Source organism: Carcharhinus amblyrhynchos, chromosome 8 (assembly GCF_965287045.1).
Source record: "Carcharhinus amblyrhynchos chromosome 8, sCarAmb.v2.hapA, whole genome shotgun sequence".
Classification (NCBI taxonomy): Eukaryota; Metazoa; Chordata; class Chondrichthyes; order Carcharhiniformes; family Carcharhinidae; genus Carcharhinus; species Carcharhinus amblyrhynchos.
In genome coordinates, this window is record NC_137331.1 from 37,363,920 (window position 1) to 37,377,325 (window position 13,406).

The 13,406-nt window shown below is 42.0% G+C and overlaps 1 protein-coding gene across 1 annotated transcript in view; it reads right to left on the reverse strand.

Annotated features, from left to right (window-relative positions):
• The window catches only part of atp9b (ATPase phospholipid transporting 9B), a 290,399-nt gene that overhangs the window by 59,456 nt on the left and 217,537 nt on the right, over positions 1-13,406 (reverse strand). The window contains exon 14 of the mRNA XM_080193897.1: positions 5,783-5,895. Coding sequence (XP_080050023.1) covers positions 5,783-5,895 — 113 coding nt within the window. The remainder of the gene's footprint in view (positions 1-5,782; positions 5,896-13,406) is intronic.

The window sequence follows — 13,406 nt, forward strand, 5'->3', positions numbered from 1 at the left end:
CTGCCATTATAAAATAGGCTACTCTTCATTATTTTAGAAGGCTGGAATTTTTGCATTTTTTTGGAGTAAATCACCTTTCAAAATTTTCTTATTGTTTGCCTTTTTATTCCAAATTAGTACACACTAACTAACATAAGCCCAAATCATTTGAGAGCAGTTTGGGAAAACCAAGTCTGCACAAAATTCTATTTCATAGAACACACTATTGCGATTGACCTTGTGTTAACATGGAAGTCACTTGGGCAATTTATTAGATAAAATTATATTGAAGATAGCAGCAGGCCTAGCACTCCTCTATTTCGTAAATGACATTGGGAGGCAATAGTCTTGAAATAAATATTGAGAATGAAGTTGGACATGAAAAGTAATAAATTATAAAACATCATTGACATTTAGTTCTTAAATTGGACTGTATTGACAACTTCAGGAAAATAAATTGGCACAGCAATTCCTTACTAAATGCGTAGACATCTCAGTCTTTCTTGGTTTTCAATAAATGCCCATCAGTTTCACCAAAGAGGACTATTTTGCAAGACCACAAAATTCACACTGCGATTTCTTTTTGACCATGTATATTTTATGGCTCTTACCAAAGGCTCATTTAAGAGGGAAAATTGCTATTAGATGATATAAATTGTGTACGCAAATGACAACAGATTTTGCTTCAGGGCAACGAAAGATGTTCCACAATTAATGCATCCTGATACAGGTAAGATATTCTCCTCACCAGCTGGACCACCATGATATTCTATTTATTTCAAAAGCAAAATATATGGATGCCAGAAATTTGAAATAGAAATCGTTATAACTTCGCAGCATGTCATTCAGCACTTACTGAGGGAGAAAAAGCAAAAGTTAATGCTTATTTTTCAATGCCAACTTACGATGCTTGACATGCTGCATAGGTGTAACCACTTCTATTTCAATTTCAGACTTCTAGCATCCATTGTTGCCACATTTTGTTATTTCAGGTCAGTTCAAAAGTATTTTAATAGTTGGAATAATACTCAATACCATTATGAGAACTGGTTTAAATACTGTTAGATGACCCATGGCAATGTACTTGGTAGATATTATTCAGTTTAGACCCTTGAGTGAACGCGACTTAATAAATAGAATGAATGTAAAACTGGGCTCATAAGTATGTTTAGTAACCACAATTGAATTTGAGTAGAGGAAACTAAACTTTGCACCAGATTTATGCAAATATTTAATTGAGATTTATTGATTAATTTTTGAAAACTGTCAAAAGCCAGCTTCTTCCAGAAAAGGTTCTCAATATGGAACTACAGAACGGAATGTGTTTAATAATAATCCATTACAATGATATGTCAGCAACCGCAACAGTACTATGCCTTCTGCAACACTCTCCCACTCCCTCTACAGAATGCTTCTGGGCTTTAACTCAAGACAGCCTACTTTTCCTTCCCCTCTCCCAGGTACTGAAAGGAGTCATGACTCCACCTTTTCACAGTCCAGTCCATTAGAATTTTTGCATTAAATTGAGTCTGCTGCAGATTGTCTACAGTGTACTATATTTGGTCACCAGTCTGACTAGGATGGCAGCCCACTCGCTGGCTTTTAAACGTTCTTGGGTGATAAATCTCACTGAGATTCTTTAATCACATTGCAACTAGCTTTTCCAGATGGTCTTTTAATTTTCATCCCAATTAATGATAGCCTTGTTCATTCATCAGTTCATCTGTCTCTCCATCCTAAAATTAGAAGATGTACAATAAAAATAAGTCTACAGACTGTACCAGAATCATCAAATTTCAACAGAAACTCCACACAACTTTTTTTTGGGGAAGCTGAATTTCAGTTTTTTGAGCAAAGCAGTGAAATGGAAATGCAAGAAAAAATAATTCCATAAATCCATACCAATTTTCCCTGCAAAGTTTCTCAAAGCACTTATTTTTTTGCAAAATGATTTTTGCAAAAGGACTGGATGGAATGCATCCCAGGGTTCTAAAGGAAATGGCAGAGGTGATAGTAGATGCCTTAGTGATTATTTACCAAACTTCGCTGGATTCCAGGGAAGTGCCGGAAGATTGGAAAACAACTAATGTTATGCCACTGTTCAAAAAAGGTAGCAGGCAAAAGGCAAGGAATTATAGGCCGGTTAGTTTAACGTCTGTAGTTGGAAAAATGCTTGAATCCGTCAAAGAAGAAATAGCGAGGCACCTAGAAAAGAATGGTTTGATAGAGCAGACGCAGCACGGATTCGTTAAAGGGAAGTCGTGTTTGACGAATTTATTGGATTTCTATGAGGATGTGACTAGTGTGGTAGACAGAGGGGAACCGGTGGATGTGGTGTTTCTCAATTTTCAAAAGGTGTTTGATAAGGTGCCTCACAAAAGGTTGCTTCAAAAGGTTAGGGGGCATGGAGTTGGGGATAAGATGTTAGTGTGGATAGAGGATTGGTTGTCTAATAGGAGGTAGAGAGTTGGTATCAATGGGTGTTATTCTGATTGGCGGTTGGTGACTAGTGGAGTGCCGCAGGGATTGATGCTGGGGCCTCAGCTATTTACCATTTATATAGATGATCTGGAGGAGGGGGCTGAGTGTAGGGTAATGAAATTTGCTGATGACACGAAGATGAGTGGAAAAGCAAATTGTGCGGAGGGTGTGGAAAGTCTGCAGAGGGATCTGGATAGGCTCAGCGAGTGGGCGAGGACCTGGCAGATGGAGTACAATGTTAGCAAGTGTGAAGTTATCCACTTTGGCAGAAATAATAGGAGGAGGGATTATTATTTAAAGGGTGAAAAGCTGCAGCATGCTACTGTGCAGAGGGACCTGGGGGTCCTTGTGCATGAGTCGCAAAAACCCAGCCTGCAGGTGCAGCAGGTGATCAAGAAGGCGAATGGTATGCTGGCCTTTATAGCGAGGGGGATAGAATATAAAAGTAGGGAGGTCTTGCTGCAACTGTACAGGGCACTGGTGAGGCCGCAGCTGGAATACCGTGTGCAGTTTTGGTCGTCGCACTTGCGCAAGGATATTTTGGCCTTGGAGGGAGTGCAGAGGAGGTTCACTAGGCTGATACCGGAGATGAGGGGGTTGGACTATGAAGAGAGATTAAATAGACTGGGTCTGTACTTGTTGGAGTTTAGAAGGATGAGGGGGGATCTTATAGAGACGTATGTTCTTATAAGATAATGGAAGGGATGGATAGGGTAGAGGTAGAGAGATTCTTCCCGCTCAGAAAGGACAGCAGGACTAGAGGGCACAGCCTCAAGATAAGGGGTGGACAGTTTAGAACGGAGTTGAGGAGGAACTTCTTCACTCAAAGGGTGGTGAATCTCTGGAATTCTCTGCCCGTTGAAGTGGTGGAGGCTACCTCGCTAAATATATTTAAGTCATGGGTAGATAGGTTTTTGACAGACATGGGAATTAAGGGTTATGGGGAGAAAGCAGGAAAGTGGAACTGATCCACTTCAGATCAGCCATGATCTTACTGAATGGTGGGGCAGGCTCAAAGGGCTAGATGGCCTACTCCTGCTCCTATTTCTTATTTGGAATTAGAAAATACATACAACTGGAGAACTCTGTGGTCAATAATTATCATACAATATCTTTGTTTTTCAGCCCCTCCCTAGTAGTTTTGTGATCACATGCGAGACGAGATGAACTTCGCATGTAGTTCTAATGAACATCATTTGTCTAGTGGCAACATTCTTAAGCCTTGTAAAATAATCAAGTGTCTATTCTAATCAGTGGAAGACAATGTAAACACAACAAGACACTCAGAACTTAAGATTTTGCAACCAGAAATGGTATTCCACCTTTTAGACCACTGATACTCTTTGACAACCACTTAATTTCAGGTTCCAGTGGTATAACTAAAGAAATATTAAGCTACACTTAATAGTAATGATCTGAATTCAAATGATATAAATGCTTAAATCTGAACATAAAAAATCCACGGTATACTAACATAACCTATCAAGCCCGCCCACAAACTACAGGCTTTCCAACTACATGGGCTACCATCTAACTCGGTACCTATAAGCATAAGAAGAACAGTGAAAGAAAGCTTAAATTTGTTTGTTGTACTTATCCTAGGAAAATAAAAGGCCATACCCAATATAAATCAGCTTTACAACTGTGCTGATTATTTTAAACAACTGCAAAATAATTCCTTATTTGAAATGCGATGCCACTCATTCCCTGGACTACTTACATATTTACGTTGCCACAAACAACTGAATATACTCTGAAGCAGAAAAAATTGTATAGTTGCATTATGGGAACATATTCCAGATACATTTTGTGGGGCTCTGGTGATTGTCCCTTTCAGGGCAACTGAGTAAGGGTCTCCTGGCCTGGATGACTGATTTGGGACTCAGAGTGGGGAATCACCCCGGGGGAGGACTCTTCTAGGCAAGGATGTTCAGAACTAGCTGCAAACATAAATAAATCTTCACCAATGAAGTCTCTGAATGTGCATTATTACAGTGGCAGTGGCTTTCACCACCCCAAAAGTATTACATAAGAACATAAGAAATAGGAGCAGGAGTAGGCCATCTAGCCCTTCGAGCCTGCCCCATCATTCAATAAGATCATGGCTGATCCGTCGTGGCTCAGTTCCACACTCCCGCCCTCTCCCCATAACCCTTAATCCCCTCTCTTATCAAAAACCCATCAACCCGCGTCTTAAAAATATTTAGCGAGGTAGCCTCCACCACTTCAACGGGCAGAGAATTCCAGAGATTCACCACCCTTTGAGTGAAGAAGTTCCTCCTCAACTCCGTTCTAAACCGCCCCCCCTTTATCTTGAGGCTGTGCCCCCTAGTCCTACTATCCTTTCTGAGCGGGAAGAGTCTCTCCATCTCTATCCTATCCATCCCATTCATCATCTTATACGTCTCAATGAGATCTCCCCTCATTCTTCTAAACTCTAACGAGTACAAGCCTAGTTTATTCAGCCTCTCCTCATAGCTCAAACCCCTCAACTCTGGCATCAGCCTAGTAAACCTCCTCTGCACTCCCTCCAAGGCCAAAATATCCTTGCGTAAGTACGGCGCCCAAAACTGCACACAGTACTCCAGCTGCGAAGTATCTTTGTTGAAACTAAACTTTAATCAAATATACTGTACAACACAGTGAATATATGATTTCAGTTGCTACTGAATGACTTAAAAAACAAAACAGTACAAACACATATTGCATGGAGAAATTTGAAGGCAGAAAAGTAGTGCCTACACGTACAATCAGGATGCTCTGCAGATTTATTTCAGTTCACCTGGATATTTTAAGTTATACACATTTTGGTTTACCTGCCATCTCCATCTCTCCCCTTTTTTTCCTCTCCTGGAGAGGCTGGTTCTTACCAGGATATAGTTTTGCAACCACCAAGCACCTTCTGATGTATTGCCCAAAGGGTCATTATGTACTCTCGACATTAAGCTGTGAATATCAGCAGAGTCCACGCACACAAGGTTGTATAGCAGGAGCCCTAATCAACTTTATCTTGCCCTCAATGAGGAGTGCCCCACCACAATTGTGATCAGCAACCGAGACTGATCTCTAAACCCAAAGACCTTCCTGGGCAACACAGCTCACAAACTAGAGATGTCTCTGGGCGATTGGAATGGCTCGCATTTTGGTCTCAGAGGAATAAAGTAAACATTCTCCAGAATCACTATGACAAACAGAATCTGCAAATAGCATTTCAGACACTTCTTTTCGCTCAATTTAAATTCGCTACAATCCCTTTAAAACTATTGCTGTTTGTTCAAAACAGTGGAAATAATTCATATAAACGATGATTTGAAATATATACCTGTGCATAGGAGCCAATGATATGGCTTTGTATTTCATCCATTGTGTCTGTCCCATAAGAAACGGTGCCCAAGTGGAGACGCTTGAAAACCATCTCATTTTGTGTAAGGGTTCCTAAATTAAATAAAGGAGAGAGAAAAAAAGTATACATACAACGGTCTAAGTTCACCAGTTTTTTTCTTATTACATTTCAACAGGTAACTCACCCTTAACTTGACCAATGATTCAATTATACAAACTGTTTGGTATAAGGTACATCAGCTCCAATAATATCATTGTGCCACTCTGTAGTTAATAGGGCAGCATGGTGGCACAGTGACAGTGGTTGGCACTGCTACCTCACTGTGCCAGCGACCTAGGTTCAATTCCATCCGGTCACTGTCAGTGTTAAGTTTGCACGTTCTCCCAGTGTCCTCATGGGTTTCTTCTTGTGCTCTGGTTTCTGCCCACAGTCCAAAGACGTGAGAGTTAGGTTGATTGGCCATGTTAAATTGTCCCTTAATTTCAGGGGCACCTGGACGGTAAATACATGGGGTGAAAGGGTAAGGATAGGGCCTGGGTGGAATTTTGGTCGATGCAGGCTCAATGAGTTGAATGGCCTCGTTTTGCACTGTGGGGATTCTATAAATTCTATTCTATCCTAACATCATGAATCTCAATCTGGTTTGCTTCTTGTGTCCTAGATAACCATTTGTACACAAAGTGCCATCAGTTGCAGCAGCTCAAACTCCAAGTTTCAGAACCGGAGCAGTCGCCTGCCTCATTAGGATGTATCCACATCCGTAACTGTGCACTTGACAGAGAGCACAGTTACAGATGTGGTTGTCCCACAGTTCAAAAGTTATGCAGGGAGAAAGGGGATGACCACAAATCAGTCAAACAAAGAGCTAGATAGGTACTGCAGGATCACCCTGGGAGCATGCCAATCTCTAACTTCTATTCAGTTTCAAATGAACACTGAGGTCATTTGAGATGGGCAGCTAGAACCAAGTCCACAGCATCATGGGAGACTCAGCTGTATGGGGCGGGGGGTCACAAGGAAGACTAGAAGAGAAATATTGATAAGTGACTCAATTATTATGGGAATAATAGGCATTTGTGCAGCCACAGATATGAATCCAGGATGATGTGTTATCTCCCCGGTGCCAGGGTCAAGAATGCACCCCAAGAAGGGGGAGGGTGAACAGCTAACAGTCATAGCCTACAATGGTACAAACCACATAATCCTAATCCTTCAAAGAGGAGATAGTTCCAGTACATTCCCTTAAGAGAGAAAAATAGGGAAAACAAATCCACAGGTCCTTGGATGAAAAGGGAGATAGAAATAAAGAAAAGGCGTGCTTATGACAGATGACAGGTAGAAAATACAACTGAACTGAGCACCAGGGTGAATATGGAGAGTTCAAAGAGAAGTAGAGAAAGCAAATAAGAGAAGCAAAGAAGGAGGATGAAAAGAGACTGGCAACTAATATAAAACAGAATTTATGTCTTCTATGGGCATACAAATAGTAGAACAGTGATACGAGGAGGAGTAGGGCTGATCAGGGACCAAAGAAAACATTTATGCACGGAGGCAAAGGGTATAACTGAGGTATTAAATGAATACTTTGCATCTGCCTTTACTAAGGGAGAAGATGCTGCCAAGCCATGGTGATGGACGAGATAATTCAGACATTCAAAGGATTTAAAATTGATATGGTGATAGTATTAGATAGGCTGTCTAAGTTGATAAGACACCAGGACTGGACAAAATACATCCAAAAATACTGAAGGAAGGGAGAGCACAAATTGTGGAGGCACTGGCCATAACTTTTCAGTCTTCCTTAGATTCAGGGGTGGTGCCAGAGGACTGGAAAATTGCAAATATTACACACTTGTTCAAAAAAGCATGTAAAGGTGAACTCAGCAACTATAGGCCAGTCAGTTTAACTCCAATATAGGGGAACTTCTAAAAAACAATAATTCAGGAGGAATTGGTAGGGCTAGGGAACCGTGGTGCACAGAAAAAGTTGATTTGTTGGTTAGGAAGAAGAAGGAGGCTTATGTTCGGATGAGGCTTGAGGGCTCGGGTAGTGCAGTAGAAAGCTTTAGATTGGCTAGGAGGGAGTTGAAGAGGGAGTTAAGAAGGGCTAGAAGAGGGCATGAGATGACTTTGGCTGATAGGATGAAGGAGAATCCTAAGGCGTTCTATAGGTATGTCAAGAACAGAAGGTTGGTTAGGGCAAGATTAGGGCCAGTTACAGACAGTAGGGGGAAGTTGTGTGTGGAACCGGAAGAGATTGGAGAGGCATTGAACCATTATTTCTCTTCGGTGTTCACGCAGGACGATATGAATGTAGCTGAGGAGGTCACTGGGGTGAAGGGGTGTAAAATAGAAAGTATTGTAGTTGATACAGAGGATGTGTTGGATATTCTAGATGGGTTGAAAATAGATAAGTCCCCTGGTCCAGATGGGATTTACCCTAGGATTCTATGGGAGGCAAGAGAGGTGATTGCAGAGCCACTGGCTCTGATCTTCAGGTCGTCGTTGGTCTCTGGTATAGTACCGGAAGATTGGAGGACAGCGAATGTTGTCCCATTGTTTAAGAAGGGGAGCAGAGACTTCCCTGGGAATTATAGACCAGTGAGTCTTACTTCTGTAGTGGGCAAGGTTTTAGAAAGAATTATTAGGGATAGGATTTATAGTTATTTGGAGAGTAATGAATTGATTAGAGATAGTCAGCATGGTTTTGTAGCGGGAAGGTCGTGCCTTACTAACCTTATTGAGTTCTTTGAGAAGGTGACCAAAGAGGTGGATAGGGGTAAGGCAGTAGATGTGGTATATATGGATTTTAGTAAGGCGTTTGATAAGGTTCACCATGGTATGCTTCTGCAGAAAATGCAGATGTATGGGATTGGTGGTAATTTAGGTACTTGGATCAGGAATTGGTTAGCAGATAGGAGACAGAGGGTGGTGGTTGATGGTAATTATTCATCATGGAGTTCGGTTACGAGTGGTGTGCCTCAGGGATCTGTTTTGGGGCCACTGCTGTTTGTAATCTTTATTAATGATCTGGATGAGGGTATAGTTGGGTGGATTAGTAAGTTTGCTGATGACACCAAAGTCGGAGGTGTGGTAGATTGTGAGGAAGGGTGTCGAAGTCTGCAGGGTGACTTGGACAGGTTGCAGAGCTGGGCCGCGAGGTGGCGGATGGAGTTTAATGCGGAGAAGTGTGAGGTAATCCATTTCGGTAGGAATAACAGATGTGTTGAGTATAGGGCTAACGGGAGGACTTTGAATAGAGTGGAGGAGCAGAGGGATCTAGGTGTATGTGTACATAGATCCCTGAAAGTTGGGAATCAAGTAGATAAGGTTGTTAAGAAGGCGTACGGTGTCTTGGCGTTTATTGGTAGGGGGATTGAATTTAGGAGTCGCAGCGTCATGTTGCAACTGTACACAACTCTGGTGCGGCCGCACTTGGAGTACTGTGTGCAGTTCTGGTCCCCACATTACAGGAAGGATGTGGAGGCTTTGGAGAGGGTGCAGAGGAGGTTTACCAGGATGTTGCCTGGTATGCAGGGGAGGTCCTATGAGGAGAGACTGAGGGATTTGGGGTTGTTTTCACTGGAAAGAAGGCGGCTAAGAGGGGATCTTATAGAAACATATAAGATGATTAGAGGTTTAGATAGGGTGGATGGTGATAGCCTGTTTCCTCGGATGGAGAAATCTAGCACGAGGGGGCATGGCTTTAAATTAAGGGGGGGTAGTTATAGGACGGATGTCAGGGGCAGGTTCTTTACCCAGAGGGTGGTGAGGGACTGGAATGCCCTGCCTGCTGCAGTTGTAAATGCGCCTAGTTTGGGGGCGTTTAAGAGATTGGTGGATAGGTTTATGGACGAAAAGGGATTGGTTTAGATTAGTGGGTCAATGTTTTTTTTTAAAAATAAGACTGGTCGGCGCAACATTGTGGGCCGAAGGGCCTGTTCCGCGCTGTAATGTTCTATGTTCTATGTTCTAAAATGAATGGCTACATGGACAGATGTGGGTTAATTAAATAAAACTGATATGGATTTCTTAAGGGAACATCAAACTAAATTAGAGTGTTTTTTAGAAAGGAGCAGAGAGGATTTTTTAATTCAGTTGTGGAACATGGACATTGCTGGCTGGCCAGCATTTATTGTCCACCCCTAGTTGCCTTTGGAGGGCAGTTGAGAGTCAACCACATTGCTGTGGCTTTGGAATCACATGTAGGCCAGACCAGGTAAGGATGACATATTTCCTTCCCTAAAGGACATTAGTGAACCTTGATGAGGGCAAAGCTGTTGATGTGGTGTATGTGGACTTACAAAATACAATTGATATAATGCTGCACTGAGACTTATGAGCTAAACTATAGCTCACGGAATGAAAGGGATAGTAACAACATGGAAGTGGAATTGGCTGAGTGGCAGGGAACAGAAAGTAGTGGTTAATGAATACTTGATGGGCTGGAGGCAAGTGGAATTCTCTAGAGGTCAGTAATGGGACCCTTGCTTTTCCTGATACAAATTAATGTCCCAGACCATCGTGCAATTTCAAAAGTTTTTGTGGATGATACAAAACTTGGAAACATTATGAACCAGGAAGAGGATAGTGTAGAATTTCAAAAGAATATAGGCAAGTTGGTGGAATGGGCAGAAAGGTGGCCAATGAAATTCAATGCAAAGGGGCAATTTTTTCCACACAGAGGGTGGTGAGTGTCTGGAACAGGCTGCCAGAGGTAGTGGTAAAGGCAGGTACAATTTTGTCTTTTGAAAAGCAGTTAAACAGTTACATAAGTAAGATGGATATACAGGGATATGGGCCAAATGCTGACAATTGGGATTAGCTTTGTGGTTTAAAAAAAGAGCAGCATGGACAAGTTGGGCTGAAGGACCTGTTTCAATGCTGTAAACCTCTGACTCTAAAAGTGATTCAGTTTGGTAGGAAGAGGAGAAAGAAGCAATTTAAATAAGGGGTACAACTCTAAAACGGGTGCGGGGAAGAAGGATCTGGGTATACATGTGCAAAAGTAATTGAAGGTGGCAGGACAGGTTGAGAGAGCAGTTGATAAAAGTACACAGTATTCTTAGATTTATTAATGGAAGCATACAGTACTAGAGCAAGGAAGTTACGTTAAACTTCAACAGGACTATTGTGTCCAAGTCTGGTGCCACAGTTTAGGAAAGATGTGAAGTCATTAGAGAAAGTGCAGAAAAGATTCACGAGTATGGATCCACTGATGAAGAATTTCAGTTGCAACGATAAATTGGAAAATGTAGGACTGCCTTCCCTGGAGAAAAGATGGCTGAGAACGGATTTGAAAGAGGTATTCAAAATCACGAGGGGACTGGACAGAGTAGATAGGGAGGGACTTGTGAAAGGATCAAGAATGCAAGGAGACAGATTTGAAGTAATTGGCAAAAGAAGCAAAAGCGACATGAGGAAAACCTTATTCATACAACAAGAGGTTAAGATCTGGATTGCATTGCCAGAACATGTGGTGGAGGAAGATTCTACTGAAGAATTTAGGAGGGAATTAAGCTGTGATCTGATAAGGAAGAAAGCTTAGGGTTTCAGGGAGAAGGCAGGATAACGCTACTTATGGAGTTACTCAGAATTGGTATAGACACAATGGGTCAAATGGCCATCTTCTGCACTGTAACAATTGTATGGTTCTATTCTATAATTCCGTTAATCGTAGAAGTGATTACCAATTTGTTGTTTCAGCAACCTGCTTTTAAATTCTCTGACATTAATTCTCTTTCCTCTTCTTGCTGAAGTAAGGTGAGATGTATCTTCACTATTTGAACTTCGGTCACCAAAATAACTTGTAAACAGTCTCTACTACCCTACCTTCATCCAAAGTGAAGTCCTAAACCATGTGATTAAGACAGCTAATATAAAACAGCTAACTCATTTGTCATGACTACAATTAGAAGCAGGTCCTTGAAATTTTAAGAGGTAATAATTTTCCAAACACATCAAGATGAAATTAAACTATGACAGACAGGAGGAAGAAGCAGAAAATAAGGACCAAGGCTTCCTTATATCACAATTTAAAAAAAGATTCCCCTCTCCTCCAGTAATTCTTTACGTCAGTTTCACTCTCTCACTTCAACAGAAAGCGATAGGTAACCATGTCACCTGAGTCAGAAGGTCATTGGTTCAAGTCAAAATCAACCTTTCATCAAACACAGAGATCAAATGCATTAAGTGGTTAATCCAAGGCCCAAACTGATTCCTGGTCACCACTTGATGAGAAGAGCTTTCCAAGAGTTCTCGGACAGACTAAAAACAGAAATGGAATTTCAAGGAAATTTATTCCTGACAAAGCCAAAGCGCAGTAAAAAGTCTGACAACACCAGGTTTTAATCCAACTGATTTACTTGATAATAGACTCACAAGCTTTTGGGGTTAGCCCCTTCGTCAGGTGAATGGAGAGTTCTGGCCTCAGACACAGCATATAAAGCACAGACAGTTTAGAGATTACTGATTAGAATGTGAATCCTTGCACCTAACCTGCTGTTCAAGACCTGAAGTGGCTGACAATGTGAGTGGAAGGAGCACTGATCACAGGTTAAAGAGATGTGTATTGTCTCCAGACAGTACAGCGAGTGAGGTTTTGCAAACCCAGGCAAGTCACGGGGGTTACAGATAATGCGACATGAACCCAAGATCCCTGTTGAGACCGTCCTCATGTGTGCGGAACTTGGCTATCGGTCTCTGTTCAGCGGCTCTGCGCTGTCGTGTGTCGTGAAGGCCGCCTTGGAGAATGCTTACCCGAAGGTCAGAGGCGGGATGCCCGTGACCACTGAAGTGTTCGCCAACAGGAAGGGAACAGTCTTGCCTGGTGATTGTCGAGCGATGTTCATTCATCCGTTGTCGTAGCATCTGCATGGTCTCCCCAATGTACCATGCTTCGGGACATCCTTTCTTGCAACGTATCAGGTAGACAATGTTGGCCGAGTTGCAAGTTTACCATGTACCTGGTGGATGGTATTCTCACGTGTGATGATGGTATCCATGTCGATGATCCGGCATGTCTTGCAGAGGGGCTAACCCCGAAAGCTTGTGAGTCTATTATCAAATAAATCGGTTGGACTAAAACCTGGTGTTGTCAGACTTTTTACTGTGTTTACGCCAGTCCAACGCCGGCATACCCACATCAAAGCCGAAGTGCACAGAGGACAGGGAAAGCCTTCATCCATCTCCTTGCTTGTTCCAAAAACCAATACAAATTAAATCCAATTCCTGGTCCCGACAACAGACTAACTGATGATGCATGTCACTACTACTTAAGGGATATTGCCCAATGCAAATTGGCTGTCCACATCACAGTGGATGAACGTCAAAAAAAAGGTGGGCATGAAACATTTTGGAACATTGGAAGTTTATGAGAAAGACAAATGAACTGAAGTTCTTTCCTCCTCATTCCACCAGGATAACCTGGGCAGACCAAATTAAGCGAGTTCAATCATAACTAGCTGTTCCACGTTAATTAGAACAACTGAAAATGCAAATATGGAAATCGCCTCCAAGAGTTTGCCTTTGAAGAGATTAAATATGGACAGGCAAAAGGATACATATATATAGAGCAGATAATGTTGCTGTTGTATCCTTGTGC